Source organism: Pseudopipra pipra, chromosome 14 (genome assembly GCF_036250125.1).
Source record: "Pseudopipra pipra isolate bDixPip1 chromosome 14, bDixPip1.hap1, whole genome shotgun sequence".
NCBI classification, from domain to species: Eukaryota; Metazoa; Chordata; class Aves; order Passeriformes; family Pipridae; genus Pseudopipra; species Pseudopipra pipra.
Genome location: NC_087562.1, coordinates 18607094 through 18624227, shown reverse-complemented (window position 1 = coordinate 18624227; position 17134 = coordinate 18607094). Strand labels below are relative to the sequence as shown.

Sequence of the window (17134 nt, the reverse complement as noted above, 5' to 3'; positions counted from 1 at the left end):
TCTGGGTTTTAGCACTCCCACTTATTATTGCAGTGGCTGACAGGGGACCTGCAGGAAAATCCAGTTTTATTGAAACTGAAAAGGTCAGTTTTGTTGAGCATTTCCATGGTGAAAATAATAAATTAAATCTATTCAGGCTCCTTAAGCTGCCCAGATCCACGGCTGGGCTGACCAACTGGAAGATTTTCCCTGCAAGCTATTGTAAGAGTATCTTGTTGCACAGTGCTTAGGGAGGGGCGGGCCTCGAGGTTTTTGTCAGAAAAATACTTTCCTCATTGTTAGGGCAGATTCTTTGCAGTGCTGTCCATGCCCAGACCGCTGCCAGGAAGCCTCGTGACACGGTCTGAAGGCAGTGGGAAGGCAGTTTCTCAGTGTTGCCATTTCTGTCTCACTGAGACTCCTGCTGACTGTCCCACTAAGAGGTGTTTTGTGCAAATACTCCTCCATTTGTCCCTTGCAGATGCCACCCAGGACTCTGCCGTTTCTCACTGACATCCATGAGGTCTTTGCTCTGTGTTTGCTGTGGGCTGGGTCAGTCCATAACAGGACACATTTTATTAGGTGAGTACAATCTCTCTGTCATTCCCTGAACGTTGGATGGCATTCACAGCTCCTGTCTGAAGGAGAGATGCAGGCACCTTTCTCTGAGGTGCTGCACCTTGAAATGCCCCTTCTCCTGTCTGCAAACGTGCAGGGAATCCCTGCCCCAGAAAAGGCACATGAGCTCAGGAGGCTTCTCTCTGTGCAGCAGCTCCTCAGATAGAGCAGTAACACATTTCCTGTTCAGTCGTTGTAACTAAGTGCCCAGTCCTGCTCTATGAATTTTCAAATAATTTCTCATCAGTCTCACATACTTTCTGTATTTCTTCTCCTCTCTGCTTTTTACTGAGGTGCCAGAAGATCTTCCTTTTCAAAAAGTTCTTCTGCTCCTACCAGTAACTGCTAATTAGTTCTTTCTTCCCATAATTTTGATAAAGGTCTCTCAATAACCAGGTGTGGTGGCATCTCCTACAGGGTTTCTTACCTTCTGTGGCATACAGCCCTGTCACTGTGTAAATCCTTTGCATGGCCACATAGAAGGGGTTCTGCCACTTCCCCTGGCTATTCTGCAGACATCATCATATGTGTGTATTATCAGGGTGGTGTAGAGGAGTGATGGTGCTGGGAAGGGAGAGTTCTGCTTCACAGTTAGGCTCTGAGCCCTGTCCCAGTCTCTGATGTATTTATTGTGTATTTTGGGTGCTGCCACACTGGCCCATGCAGTTTGTACAGGCAGCAGACCCTTTAGGAGGCAACTGTCACGTTACTGTGAGACCTGCCTGGGTTTTATAATCTTGGATCTGTGCCCTTTGCTCCCTCCTACCCCAGACTCTTTATCACGGCTTCTCCTTCTGCTCTGGTTGCTGCTCACCCCTGCACGACCTTTTTACCAATGAAGCAGCTTTTCCCTTGGTATAGCAAGAAGCTGGGAATGGCAGAATCCTGTATTTTACTTGCAAGACACAACTGCATGTAAATTGAGGGAATTAGCTTCAGCTGGGTTTTTTCTTTCTTTCTTTTTTCTTTTTTTTTTCCTTTCTTTTTGCCCACAGTGGACTGCAATATGTATAACATGGTAATCCTTGTATAATATCCTCACAGTTTTTACAGCTCTCAGTTTTCCTGTATCCTCATACCTGCCAGTTTCTCAGTACACCATATGGCAGTGTGTGGCTGGTGGGAGGTTGGGTAGTGCTCCTTGTCTCACCTGCCTCCCCACCCTCCACCACAGCTGCAGGTTTGTGCAGAACACTCTCCCCAGTGGGTTTTTCCCACGTTGCACACACTTTAAAAATTCATGACCTAATAGTTTTTAGCTATCAGTTGTAGCTGATTTCAGAGGTGTCCAGCCCGTTCAGCTAAGAGGTGTTTCATTTTGCATTCAGTGTGACATAAATTGAAGACTGAAGACCTGGAAAACCAGTAGATTGCAAACTTTGGTGACCCACTGCCCCTCTGAGTTTGTATTCACATCATGCTGCACACACATGTGCGTGTACTTGCTCACTTGCTCATGAGGGTTTGGCTGTGTGTTTCTCAGGGTGGGCAGTTTCTCTATTAAAATCTTAAGAAGCTTTTTTTTTTGAAAACAGATGAGCCCCCACAAGTTGGTGTGAATGACTGTTCTCCATTTTCCAGGGACAGATGTTTAAATGCAGACAGCAAACTTGGAGGAGACCAAACATCTTTGGGATCAAAATGATGACCTAGCAATGACCTGATTTAGTATCAGTTCTTAGGGAATATGGTGAACTCTGCAGAATTATTCATTTGCTATATAAATGAAATAAAATGGGTCCTTGCCCCTTTCTCGCTCTGCATAAATCCAACCCACTGTCTCAGAGTATTAGTGTGATGTATGTTATTGTAGGAAGCAATTACTGAGATAGAAAGAAAGAAGAAATACTCGAAAATTAATATTACCAGTCATTATTTACTTTACAGCTGACCTGTGGGACCTGCTTTTACTAAGGAACTATCCGTGCTCACAGAAAGACGGCACAGCCCAATACAGGGAGGGAAGAAGAGGGATTATCCCCATTGTGAGGGTAAAGACAGGAGGAACAGGATGAAGCAAGGAATCTGTGGCAGAAGTAGTGCTCACTGCAGAGTCCCAGCACACCAGTGCCTTATCTGAAAGATCATCCTTCCCCTTGTTAATAATTAATATGATCTTTCAAATAAGACTTTATGTATGTTTACATTTAATAGCTCATCCTTCAGGAAGTCCTGCTGGGTACTACATCAATTTGGGCTGGTTTAGATCTGTTGGGAGCTGAGGATGCTCCTCTTTTCCTGAATCAAGCCCTTCGCAAAGCTGATGCTATTGACAGATTACCATTTATAGCTCTTTATTGCTTACTGTGGGTTTATTGCAAACTCCTTTCCTGCTCGGTTTTCCTTCCCTCTCTCAGAGCAAACATAACGTACAGCCCATGTAAATATAAAACATTAAGCAATTACCGGGTTATTTCAGATGCAGCACTAATAATACATCACTTCTGCAAAGCACAGCTTCCCACGGAGGGCACGCTGCACCGGTCGTCTCGTGCAGCACTCACTGCAAAGTGAGCCCAGCCATTACTGCTGTATCCCTGAGTTATTACTCACTCACCCCAGGAAACAAAGGGGAGTCCCAGAGGTTAATGTGGTTAGTAAAGCAATTTGAGGAAGATGAGCTTGAATGTGCTTACACAGTGTACAGAAGATATTTAAACAGCAGACTTCCATCTCCTGCTCCTGCCTGTGACTCCTACATCCCTGTTGTGCTCCTGCAGTGACTGCCAGGCTGCTGCTGGAGTAAGGAACAGTGCCTTTGAGAATCTGCTGTGTATGAGGTCCCTCAGGCAAACTGCCTGGCATCAGTTTGAAGAGGCAAGATGTGGGTTCTCGCTGAAAATGAAGAATTCTGAATTCGCATGGCTGTAGTGCACTCCTGTGTCCTGCTTAGCCATGGGATACCCCCTGGGAGTGGCCTGATCAGTGAGGTGAGGGAGGAGGGCAGCAATGCCAGAGACCAGGGGGGATGAGGGGCAGGGACCAAGCCATGCACCCACTCCCCCAGCCCTGGGAGGCCACCTCCTGCTCCTCCTCTTCTGCACCCTTGGTGCTCTGTGTCTGGGTAAATGGGGAAGGAATGCTATTGCCTCTCCTCTCTGTGGAGAGAGACTTGCAGTGCTCTTAGTCAAACACACAAAAATAACTGCTCCACAGCCCTCCTTGGGGCTGAGCAGAGCAGCAACACTGTCATTAGCCCACCAGCAGCACTGAGTCAAGGTGTACCTGCCCCTCTGTGGCTGTCGGTCGGTGTGTGACAGTCACTGGCAGCAGAGGCGCTGGGTGCTCCAGCCTCTTCCCTCTGCAATGCATCCCATCTACTGGAGGGTGTTAAATTATTTAAGAAGTGCCAAAGGCACATTGGTAGGGCAGGCTCAGCAAAGGTTGTGCTGCCTGTGTTGTGCCTGTTCAGTGGGTAAACAGCAGAATGAATCTCCGGAGCTGTCAATCCAGCACTGGAGTCCCCAGAAAAGATGTGTTTAAAGAAAGGTACAGATGCATTGTGCTTCCTTGCAGTACAGAGCTGGGGAAAAAAAAAAAAGCTAGGATGTGCTCAAAAGCCTATCTGTAGGCTTCCTTGCTCCACCAAATAATCCATCTTCTGAACTTCAGAAGTTCGTTTGGTAAAATATTAAAATCAATGTGGGTCCTCGCCGGGGGAGGCTCCGAGTGACTCAGCGACACACTGTAACCTCTGAGCTTTGCAAATCACTCTGCCCTGCGCTGCTATTTCCGCTTTAATAGGTTTTGTTTGGAATGGGAGCACGGCTGATCCCAGCCAGGAGCAGCTCCCTGCCCAGCCCCGGAGGCGCAGCCCCGAGCTCTGGAGCCTGGTCTCCGCGGGCAGGGCTGGCCAGCTCCCCCAGTGCCAGCTCAGATGGCAGTGCCGGTTTTTCCTTTAGCGGTGATAAATGAGGTTTTACTGATGGATTTTTGGCTGGCCTTTTCCAGGCATTTGGCTCGCAGCTGAGCTAGCTGTCATAGCAGTAATGGGACTGCCTATGATCCTGATAAGGGGTTAGTTTGCTGACGGATTATCTTGCCCTTTCCTTTTTCACTTGGATTGTGAAAAACGTGCTTTGTATGTTTTCTTGAAAATATCTGATCCATAATTCCGGTTTGGGACCCTTGGTACATGGGGCTGCTTTGATAGGATGGGTTGGTATGACAGAAAGAGAGACAAATCACAGTAGTGGGCTGTGCTTTTAATCTTTGAACCTTGTTAAATCTGGAGTACTAGAGGGCACATCTTTGGTGCAGTGTCCAGATTTAATTTGTATTTGTGTAGGAATGAGCAGCGCTCACTTATCTCTGCATCATTTACCAATTACATAAACAACATTTATAATTATGATTCATTTATTTAGATTTTCTCTTGTGGGATTTCCACAGGCACAGAGAATTAGAGAGAATTAAAATAATGTGGCTAGGTTAGCAGCAAGGCATTATTTCAGGCTTCCTCTGACTGTATATCATTCCCATTTGATTCAGCGTGTGAGTGCAGTGGCCACAGTGTAATTCTTTACGGACATGATAAAAATCTCCCAAGCTGAACATTAATTGACAGCCTGTTCGAAAGCCCTGATTACAACCTGCAACAGGACCAAGGCAGGTTGGGTTCTGGGGAAAATAATTAAACTTGGGGCACCACAAGCAATTCACCACAAGCCGTGCTCACAACGTGCTTGTCTTGAGAACATACAGAGATTTCCAGCATCGGGCCTGTGCTTTTGTTAAATTCAGAATTTCAGTGCATTTAAGAAGCAGTGATCAATAGTTCTTCACATCTTTCTCTCGTTCTGATGTGCAGAATGTGCTGAGCAGGGCTGAGAAGCACAGCTGTGAGTAACAGGCTGCTATTCATTCCTTTGGGAGACACTGGCCTGCTTTGGTAAAACGATTATTTTTTGGAAGAAAAATTTCGATTCCTTGTAGAAGCCTTAGAAGATGCACAAATAAACATTTTTAGTTCAGAACTGGAGAAAATTAAAATGTTTTCAGCTTTTCCATAAAAAGCAGACTGCTTCAGGAGGGAAAAACCCCACATTTCTGCCATTCCCTGTTCTGCAGTCCTCTCCTCGAACATCCTCCACAAAAATTCCCCAACGCATTCATAAAAGAAAATTAGAAGGAAAAATTTCAAGCAACCATGGTATATACAAAGGGAATTTTTATCAGCTCGCAGTTTGCAGAAGAAAATCTCACTCCTGCAGAAGCAGCAACCCAGACATATCTCTTTTAATGAATTTCCACCACGAGCATCAGTTTGTGATGTATTGGCCAAAGCCTGGTGGAGGGGGTGGGATGTTGATAGCACCGTGAGTGGGGCAGATTGGCAGATAGCCTTTCTCACATCTTGGAGAGGAAATGACAAATCCCTGTTATTTACTATCCTTAAATAACTTGCCACTGTCCAAAGCTACCTTCTGTACTTAGCCAAAGCTCACAGTGAGCTACAGTAATTTCAGTGGGATTCAGGGGAGAACGCCGGGACTGAGCCACGTGCCGGGACACCAGTGTTAAACACCCTGTTCTGATGGTTTGTAATTAGGGCTGGAGAGGAGACATCCTTCTAATTTGCTGCTCCTCCAAGGGTGGCAGATCTGCTGGCCTGCCCCCGTGGGCTCTTGGGGCCACTAAATGGTTAATTATTCAGTAAACATCACACAGGGGAAAGTGGAGCAAGGAGAGTCCCAGCCTAGTGCCCCAGCATTTTCTGGTCCAGTTTCTGTTGGGAGTCAGGTGGGAAAGGAGCCTGTTTTGTCCATGCTGGCACTCAGACACTCCTCAGGGAATGTTTTAATGAAATAGATAAAGTCTGCTTTTTGGTGAGAAAGTTGATTAATTGACATTGAAAATCCCTACCTACTCCTAATGAGAGGGTTGGATCTGACCTCTGTGTTTCACACTTATAATTCTGTCTGGAGATCAGATAGTGGATTTTTACCATTGAGAGCAACTTCCTAAAAATCTCCTTAGTAACCTGCAGTTTGTAAGATGGGGAAAAAAAATTAAAAAAAATGCTTAGAGGCAAATTTTCTGCGTGGTGTAGAGGGAGTTATAAGACATAATAACTGCAGCTAGGTGGGTAGCTCACTATGCTGGAAATTTACTTCTTCCAACCTTGAGATTATAAATCAAGGTGTTTTTTTGTACAAAGATTGGGGATTTTGCCTTTTTAGATCTCAACTTTGTAACTAAGTGGAAGCAGACAAAGTTTGTAATGCACAGAGAAGGGAAACATGCACTGCTGCTTTAATCAAACCTGCCTGAAATAGCTCAGGAAGATTTCTGCAAGTTGGCAATGTTACCCTTTCCTAAAAATCATATGGCAATTGAATGTAATGGTTGTGCAGTTCAAATGGGAATTAGACTTATGTCTAATTAGACCCACTGTCTAGAGCTAAGGCACTTCATAACTGAGATTGTTAGATTTGCATGATACCCTGATATTCAAGGCATCTGCAACATTCCTCCCCAAATGAACCCAATCACCTGAAGAAACTTTCCAATGATTTAGGACAGAGTGGGAAGGTGGGCCTTTGACCCAGTGGTTTAGGCAGGGGCAGTGGCTTGCCTTGAGCTGGGCCATCTGATGGTCTCTACTGTTTAGCAGGACACGGATCTGAGCTGTGCTGTGGACTGTAAGGTTATTTTAGAGTGTATCTAATGCTTTTTCTCTTCAGAAAGTTTTGATTCCCTGAGGAATGATCAGGCTAAATCCAATCGAAACTAAACCCATGATCCACACATGCTGGAGATGTGAAGGGTGTGGGCACCTGCTGCCTTGGTGTCCTGAACCCACTCCAGCTGAACTTGCTGATGGAGACACTGCTGAAACCATCTACATGGCTGCCTGATTTTCAGCTGCTTTAGCACTGGGTAGGTCTTTCAGTGGAAGGAAAAACAGTTGAAGGCTGCTCTGAGTGTCTCTGGTGAATGCCAGCCTCCAGAAAATCACCACAAAGGACAGCAGGGCCTGGGAATGGGGACCATGGAGCTGGTAGGGGAAACAGCAAAGTCTGCCATATAAGGAAAAGCTGAGAGAAAATGTAGGTATTGTGCTACCAAGATTTGCAGGATTAAATCCTGTCTCCAAAACACTCTTAATCAGAGCCAACTGTTAGATCTGATGTAATTTAGAGGTTTTGATAGTGACTGAGACATGGATGACTTGGGGTGAGAGCTTTTGTTGACTTTGACTTCCAGATTGCTCTTGGCAACAATAGCAAGCATGTGGGATGAGTTATAAAATTTTAAAAGTTTATATAGTTTCCATATAGTTTTGAATGTTCTCAAGTTTCCACAAACTTTTTTCCATATTTTTAAGTTTTGCCTGGAATATAGAAGCTGTAATAATGTAAAAATTAATAAAGCTCATAAACCACCCTAATCTGACAAAACAAATAGATCCACATTATTGCACTCAAGATGTAAGGAAAACCCACAGAACCTAATAAGCCTTTCTCAATCATTACTCAGCTGACATGGGAGGGATGAAGATCATACTGAAAAACCTGTTAGTTTTAAAAACCTTGTGTAAGCTGGAGAAGTTGTTCCTAGCCAGCACTTGCAGAATACAATGCCAATGTCAAAAGAGTCTCTTTGCACAGAGAATTGTGAAAGAACAGAGAAGCAGAACAAAACACTACCAGCAGAGCTCTGTAAAATGCATGTTTCTCTTCATAACAGCTGCTGCAATAATTTCCCTCTGATTTTGACCTTTGTGGGTTTAACGTTACAAAGCTGGAGCTGGAGCTTTGGATTCAGGTGAAGACAAAAATATAAAAATACATCTGATTTGTTCTAAGAGAGAAAACTGGGGTCTGTGTAACTTTAACGTGCAATTACAGGTGTGCTCAGGTTCACTGGACTAGTTCCTGGAGGGAATCAGCTGATAACACTTGAAGTGTTATTTAAAGCTCGCAGCAGAACTCGGCAAAAGACAAATCAGGCAGGTTTCCTGCAGCTTTGTATTGCTCCAGAAGTCTTCTTCCAAAGGAGTGGTTTTCTCCTCCTTCTAATTCATTAATGTTACAGCACTGTATATGCTGTCAGAAGATGTGGGAGTTTCTCAGGGTGAATATTATCATTATGGCTATAAGCCACAAAAAGCAGGGTGGTTGTGAACCAGGCATTGTGGGGGTTTTGCTAGAGATGAGTTTGACTCGTTCTGGTTGTGTCTGGATGGTTCTGCTCCAGAAGGTGATGCCTGTGCTGGATCTGAGCAGGCTGTGATGGCCAAGGGCTGCACTTGGCTGGGGCCAGAGGTGGCTGCAGTGGTGTGCTGGTGTGCTTCAGCTACAGAGTCGTGGCTCTCAAGGTGCTGGATCTTTTGGATGGTTTACAGCAGATGGATGGGATGGTGAGGAAGGGCTCCTTGCCACTGACTGTGTTTTAAGGAGCTTCCTTCTGTAGGCTTTGGGGTGGGCTCTGTGCAGCTAACACAAAAGCAATGCCCAAGAAACAAGGCTAGACAGTCAGAGGTGAGGTTGAGCAGGATAGATGTCCAGTGAGGGAGTGTTATAAGGGCAATTACACAAGCTTGCCTGATCCTAAATTTTGATTAAGAACAAATAAAATTATATTGCTGGGCAGTCAGAGACTTCTCTAATCACATTAAGCCCTTGCCCAAGGCAGTCTATGAATATTCAATGTGATGATCTCTCTTATAATATTGCAATCACCTGAACATAGAAATCACAGAGGGTTTTTATCCCTGAAGTAGGATTTGTTTTACATTATTTTTTTTTCACCTTGATTGACTGGCACACCTTGAACTCAGCTATTCAGTGTTCAACATTCCTTGATTGTTGTCGGCTGATCTTGGCCATGCCTTTCTCATCATAGGATTTGAAGTTTGAAGTAGTTGTGGGAGCACATGCTAAACTGGTTTCAGATTATTTCAGTGGGTTTGAAATTTTTTTTCCTCTAATAAAAGCCCCCATCTGCAGTGTCTGTACAAACCAGCTCTGCTGCCTCTCTTTGTGCAGGGCCGGGATGCTGCGTTCCCACTGCTTCCTATTCTGTCAGCTGTGGACAAAGAAAGCATTTGATTCCTCGTGTCTTTGCACCAGAGCATTAGGCTAAACAAAAATACTCATTCACAGTTCTATGGAGGCCTGTTTTCTGGACTTTGACCTTTCCCACTGATCTCCTTCAGACTCCTAGGTCTCTCCTGAAGGGCAATGCACTGCTAACCTTCCCCAACAGAAGCCTTGCTACACTGCACAACTTTCAGACTATCCCTTTATTCATGCATGCCTGTTTGTCTCTTTCAAAATCGTGGTGCTCTTGATTCCCACTCAGCATAATTTACTATAATTCTTAGATCCTTTCCTAAAGAACTTCAACTAGCCAGTTCTCCTCCATCCTGTGTTTCTGCAGTGGAGTACTTTTGCAGGCTCTAAGGCTCTAATTGAAATGCACCCTATTGTTTGTGCCAGTTCCCCAGCTTGTTGGGACTATTTGCAATTCTGATGCTGTCCTCCCACACATTTGCAGTCCCTTCTAGCTGAGGGTCATTTGCAAATTTACTGAGAATACTCTCTATCCTACCTTCCAGGTCACTGTGATGCGACATTGAACAGAGCTGGCTCAGGACAAATCCCCAGGGAATACCTTTGTTTTGTGCATCCTTCCATTTTGAACAGTAAACAATCAATAACTCCTCCCCGGCTTGAGTCACCCTGTCTGTCTTGCATCCACCTACAGTAGTTCAACTGTGTATCCATAGCTTCAATAAAAATATGGGAAACGGTGTCAGAGCCTTACTAGGTGAAGTATGACATTTGCCCTCCTCCCTTCACCACAAGGTCTGCTACCCTGTTGCAAAGTTAAATGATATTGTTTTGACATTATTTTTATGACAGATTCATGCTCAGTGCTGTTCATCTCCTTCATGTCCTCCCTGGCCTTACAAATCACTTGTTTATTCGTTTCAGTGTTCTTGACTGTCCTTTCATTCCTCACTCGCCATCCTCCCCGCATTCAGCAGGGCCACTGTCATTTCCCAATTCTCCTGTGCCTCCTCCATGACTTCTCCAAGGTGAACCCCTAGTGATGTCCTTGACTTGTTCTGTGTAACAACCTAGAGGCTGCTGACCTCAGGAATTAATTGGCTGAAGCAATCAGAGAGACCAAACTTACTCAAGTACCCTTGAGACTGGGTTGTTGGGTTTTTAATTTCCCTTTATATAGACGGTGATAGTTACTTCCCTCATAGTTCTTAATTGTTATCCATCTACAGGGTGTTGACCTGTTGATGGAGATTACTGCTCCAAAGAAAGCCTTGAAATCATCAGCATTCACCTCTGCTGTACAGAGGTATGACACTCCTGGTTTTCCTCCAGTCTCCTCGGTTATTCGGGTACTTGCTGAATTTCCTAGCTGTACCACGGTCTGTCAACTCCCTGACCTTCCAGCCCACTTTGCAACGTGATGATGCCTGCCCTGGTAGGGCCAGGCATGCCATGTCACACAGAGCAGCTGGCAGTGCAGGGGCAGAGCCTGGGGTGGGCACACCAGGGCCCTGCTGCTGGTTCCCTGCCATCAACCAGGGTTGCTCAGCAATCCCAGAGAAATAAGCATGTCTTAGAGTCACCTCCATCCCTTGTTCTCTGTCTATACTGAGCCAGTGCAGGCTAATTAGATGATCTGGCCTTCATTTTCCATTTAGGAGGCAGAAGGCGACTGGAAAATATCACAGACAGCCCTTGTCTTCATGCTGAGCAGCTCTATTGCGTTTCTGTCGCATGTGCCCGCGCACGGCGCAGCCAAAGGACCACAGCTGGGAGGAAATTGCACACAATGAAAGTCCTCTGGCCCAGCCAGTTATTCTGATATATGAAAGAATTGTGTTAATTTATATAAAGTGGCTTTTTGCTAAGGCTGCTTCGACTCGAATTTGATTTTGAAAAGAAGAAATTATTCTCCTTACTGCAGACATCGCAATGCTTTTTGTGTTCTTTGGTCAGGTCACTCAGCACCTGAAGCATCCCACTGCTTTTCTGCTGCAGATAAAATAGTGCCTTTTGTTTCCCCTTGTTCAGGCCCAACCTCTCCTCTTGCCCTGCCGTCCACATCTCTCTGATGTCTCAATTTTTGTGGGTTTAACCAGTGCATGTGGAAGCCTTTGTGGGGGATTTAAAGGAGACCATCTCGTAGTTCCTGACATCCCCCTTCTACTTTCAGCCCCTGGCCTCTCCCAACTGCAGCAGGATCCTTTCTCCAGTATCCCAGTTTAGTCTGATTCATCTTCCTTCCAGCAAATTTGCTATGGGAACTCCCTCATGCTCTGGGTGAGGAAATTGCATTCCCCAGAGGGCACAGGACTAATGCCAGCTTCCCTGGCCAGCTGACATGCTCTCCTGTCTGCTCAAAGCCATAGCTGGAAAAAACTAATAAACCTTTTACAACTAATCAAGCACTGCTACTCCCATCCTCTGCTTTTCTCACTGTACCTCTGTTGTATCTTCCTTTATTTATGAGCCTGACACCTCATTTTCTTTTTCATCATTCCTCTCATGCTTGTCACTTGCCCATTTTAAGATTTTTCAGCACCTGATAGATCTGGTAAATGAGAACTGGATTGCTAATAATTAGATAAATTTCTGTGTGAAATCAGGGTTAGAAGGTCAAGACTAGTTCTGAAGAAAACTAGAAGGAGTTGATGAATAAATCAGAATTTCAAGTCAAATTTCATCCTATTGCTGCTTTGAAAAATAAAAGGACATGGAAATATTAAATTGACAAGAGAAAGACAACAATACAAAAAGTAGTAAGTTTTTTAACATGATAAATCATGAGTGCCTGGAACCTGCTATTTTTTGGCTATCAACCTATAGTAACGTTCATGGGAAAAGGAGTCAGGCATTTATTTATATGGCTAATAAGAGCTCATACAATTAGAGAAGATTTATTAATAGAAGGAATTTGTAAGGTGTATGCTGAAAATATACTTGGAGGTGTGTGTGTCCATTTAGAAATAAATCCCCTAGCTTCAGAGCACAAAGCAGCCACTGAGAGGAGAGAGTTTTGTTGTAACATCCATGGTGGGCAGCAGGCTCTGCCCGAGGGCTGTGGTCTGCCTGCAGCAGCTCCTGGCACCCAATGGAGCCTCTCCTGGCTGGGGAAAGTGTAGGGTATTTTAGGCAGCCTGGTTGCACGAGGCTTTTTTCAAGATGGTAGAAGTGGCATCCTGGCATTTCAGAGAAGTTTGAAGAGATCTCTTCATGACAACACACAGCCAGATGGGCTTTAGCTACAACTTTCAGTATTAAACACACAGAATAAGGCTCTGAAGGAGTTTGTGCTTTGCATTCCCAGGGCACACCACAAAGCCCTTCTGCCTGGGAGAGCTCATACCTGGCAGCTGCTTTACTGAGCACACACCTTGAAACATCTCTCTCTCACGGATGTGTGCACATGGATGTAAATTCCCATTGCCTTTTTTTAATATTAAACATCAATATTTTTGTCGTTATTTTGCTTTTCATTACCTCTTTAAAGCTGATGTTAAGGAGCAAATCAGACTCAAAACCAACTGCAAGGAGCTGTCGCTGGCTGGTGCAGAACAGCACAGTGTTTGACTGGAAATAACCGCAACTATGGCAGCAACAGTGCTGGCAATAGAGTTGTAAAACTAAGCACATCTCCAGAGGGCTCTACCTACTGAATGATCTAAGACTTGTAAATCTTCTGTCATGCAGCAAAATACCAGTATAACTCACTTACCATAGACAAGCCAAGGTAGAGAGTGTGAATCAGTCTCCAAAAGTGGAAGCACACCCTCACCAGCTGCAGCCAACAGCTGACGGTGGGTGGGAGTCGCTGCCTTGCCGATCCCCGGGTGCAACAACCACGGCGGGGCATCCCCCGTGCTTGGTGATACCCAGACACCTCACCTGGGGTGTGTGTAGATGAGGGGAAGGTGGGAGGCGAGTGAAGTTACCCTGTGGGACTGCTGGTGCCGCTGCTCCGCAGCCTGTGCTCTGTCACCGTCACAGCGCTGTGGCCAGCCCGGGTTTGGGCTGGGGAGGCACCCCCATCAACAGCCTAAGAGGAATAGGTATTACTGTAAGTCTTTGATAAATAGCTGCTGCAAATAAGGGGCAGATAAGATGCTGTGATAAAAAGACAAGTAGGTTACATGAGATAAGCTGGGAAGAAAACAAGTTAGATAGCTTTATAAATCACACCAAGGAGTTATGAGACGTGCAAGTGTGATCTTTGCTACAGAGGCTAATGGGGAAGTATGGGCAGTACCTGCAGCCAGGAGAGCTGGACACTGGTAAATGAGAGACGTTTACAGGATTACAGGAAATTATTAACCTTTTCTCATTATGCTATTTAGACCTGGCATCTTAGGTAGACTTGAGCTCCTGTCTGTCCTGCTTTTATCAATGACTTTGCTTAAAGAATAGCAAAAATGTTCACAAAGGACTTGAGATCTCCGCAGAAACTCCAGGTGATGTTAGTAGTCCTTGGAGCAGATCCAGTATTTTGCTTCCCTTTGCTGTTGAAGTGCCATGTTCTTCTTGGACCCTCTTGTTCTGGATCACGCTTCACACCCTCAGGATCAGGGTCAGGGATTTCATCCACTGTCAAGCTGAAGGATGCACTGCACAGCTCCATCCATATGGCAGCAGAGTAGAATCCTTCTTTGCAGGGATGTGGGGGCAGGTGAGCCATGAGCCAAGTGGGGGTGTTGTCAGGATTTCTGAAAGTCCCTCTGGAGCTGATGTGCTTCATATCCCTTTTTATAATCTCCTTGAGCTAAATGACACATTGATAAACTGTCTAGGATAAATAGTGTTTTCCAGACATTACCAGACAGTGGGGACTTTTTCAATGAGCCTTTGTCACCGTTTAAGATCAAAAAGGTTTGTAACCGGTGAAATGGGAGGAAGAAAAAGCTTCTTGATATTGCAGTGAGTGTTTAAGTATCCTATTGTCTAGTTAACATGTTTTGACAGATGTGGTTTCAAGATGCATAAAAGTCTGAAAAAAACCCCTGTATAAACCTCATCAGTCAAGGACTGGAATTTAGATTTACTTCTTACTGAACAGAGCTATTGTGTTGTACCATGGAGCTAGTGAAAATGCATAGCCATAACAGCACTCGGATTTAAAACACAATATACCAGGTGGACTCGCACGGAGTGATCAGAATACTAAGTGTCACTGGTGGTTTGCAATGAGCCTGAGAGATTATTTGTTTTAGGAAGAAAGATGAGTAGGCCTGCTGTAAAAGTGTGAGGAATCTCTGATTGGGGTACACGTGGTAGACAGGCCAAACATCCTTCACAATGATTAAGCGGTGTCAGCCCCTGGAGTTGGATTGCTTGTTCTGGTGATGCTGTTGCTCCCTGCGTGCCATGGCAAGTTAATCTGCGCCTCTGGCTCAGCAGTAGCTGGGGAATGAATTTTGGCATTAAAAGTATGTTTTATCACCTGTTCCCCTTCTCTGATTTCTCTATTTGAAGTAGGGTCTCTGTGTGAGAACAGTCCCTCTGAGCTTTGATCTGCTTCAGGGTTTGACCTGGCGTCACTGTAATCTCTGCCATACAGAACAGAAGGCTTTAAAAAAGAGCATGGCACAATCTTCACCAATTTTGAGCTGGGCTTTGATATGGTTTGTACTGCTGTTTGATTTTCCACATTCTGCAAGCTTCCACATGACCTGTACTTAGTAGCTGCTGTGCTGGGGCTCCAGAGGGAAATCTCAGGGGAACTTGTTCGCTGCTGAGGTTCTGCGTTCTGATCTGGTCCTTGCCTTGCTCCCTGCAGAGCAAAGGTGATGTGCAAGCATGTCATGCAAACATGTCACATGCATAGGAGTTCATCCTTTTTGAGCCTTTCCCAGGCAGTACAGACTTCACAGCCTACAATGAAGAGAAGTGATAACAGTGATGCTAAACAATAATGTTTGTAAAATGGCAGGTTTTGGCTAAGCAAGTTTCCCAGTGCTGCCCTTCCTTGTTGGCCAGCAGGATCTTCTGGAAGGCTGGTCCACCTTGACTACAGGGACGTGCTGCTGGATACGCATTTGGCAAAAAAACCTCCTGGGAAAAGCAGGGGCAGCTCCTGATTTGGATGTGGTTACACTTGTTTACACTTGGACTGAGCTCGATCCTCCACTCTGCAGGAGCATTTAGGTTCCTGGTGCTTTGCTGTGTCTGCCATTTGCTCAGGCCACCTACACACAGAGGTAGTGCTGCAGCTCCTGAGGGTTTACAGCAATCCTGTTAGTCAGGGTTTTGTAGGGGGCTTGCTTTCTTCCCCCCAAATATATTTAACCAAGTAGTAGCAGGATGCTCTGCTTTTTTACTGAGCCAATAGGAAAGGAACTAAGCACAACAAGAACAGCAGGAGAAATACAGCAAAGATGTGGGGGATTAAACAACAAGCATCTTCTCATCTTACCAGCAAGACTTTTACTGAAATATCTTTACAGAAAGAATTTGAATGGTTCTGATTTTACACAGTGACATTAAAAATAAATGTAAAATGTTGAGCGTTGTCAAATCTCTGTTACTGGAATACTTCAGGCTCTGACAATAGGCAAATATACACACTTTCTCTTGTTCACAAGACTGTTGCAGTGGTTTGGGTATTCTTAGGGTAAAAGGGGAACGGTCCTGATGGATGGAGGCAGGGTTGCCACTGGTGTGTTGTAAGTCCTCTCATAGCTGCTAATGAAGAGGTGTTTGCTGCTGTTGTTTGTAACCAAGAAGGCTGAGGGCTCCCTGAGGCTCTGATTCCTGTGCTCCTGGCCATCTGTAACTCTCAGTGTAGTGGCATGGCATGAACAAGAAAATGAAAAGGAAAAAACATTGGCTGTCTATAAGCATCTCTGAAAAATCGATCCAATAAAATGGTCAGTGAATATATTCACTAGTTATTTTGCAGCTCTATGACCTGAAAATAAAGATGTGAAGGAGGAAGGTAGATCATTATACAGCTTATTCCAAATAAATCAAACAAGTTGTCATATCAATTATTTGTCCAATATGGATCAAGCAATTTTTGGTCCCATGTAGTAGTATGTTGGAGAACTACATTTAATTAGCATTAGCTTGGCTCACCAGTGCATGTTGACTTGGCCTTGAAACTCTGTATGCCAAATTATTAAGCTGCTCAGATTCTTCATGAATTTGGCTATGCACTGCTAAGATGTCCAAACAGCTGTTTGTCATTGTCGGGTTCCCTCCCGAAATGTTCCATTTTACCTTCTGCCCTTGCCAGATCCTCCCCAGCAAACTGCTGAAAAAGAACTTCTGTGAATATCTTCTCATTTCCTTCTATTTACTGTACTGACACCTTGAATATTTCTGTTCCTTTGTCTCCTTGTTACCCTATTTGATTTAGTAATTAACCTGTAAATGTCCCTGGGAACTTAAAAGTCTTGTCCAGATGGACTGGTGGCTCATTATTAATAGAAATAGCTGCTGAGAACTCGTCTGTATGTTTTGCTGGTAGGCTCTGCCCTATTCTTAAGAGTTCATGTCTGCTCTAATTTGAGAAGAGACTTTGA

General features: G+C 44.7%; 1 protein-coding gene across 2 annotated transcripts in view; it reads left to right on the top strand.

Annotated features, from left to right (window-relative positions):
• PEPD (peptidase D) overlaps positions 1-17134 on the top strand; it is a 191604-nt gene that overhangs the window by 15749 nt on the left and 158721 nt on the right. For both annotated transcript variants that reach the window (XM_064671287.1, XM_064671286.1), the window contains exon 2: positions 461-561. In XM_064671287.1, coding sequence (XP_064527357.1) covers positions 461-561 — 101 coding nt within the window. The remainder of the gene's footprint in view (positions 1-460; positions 562-17134) is intronic.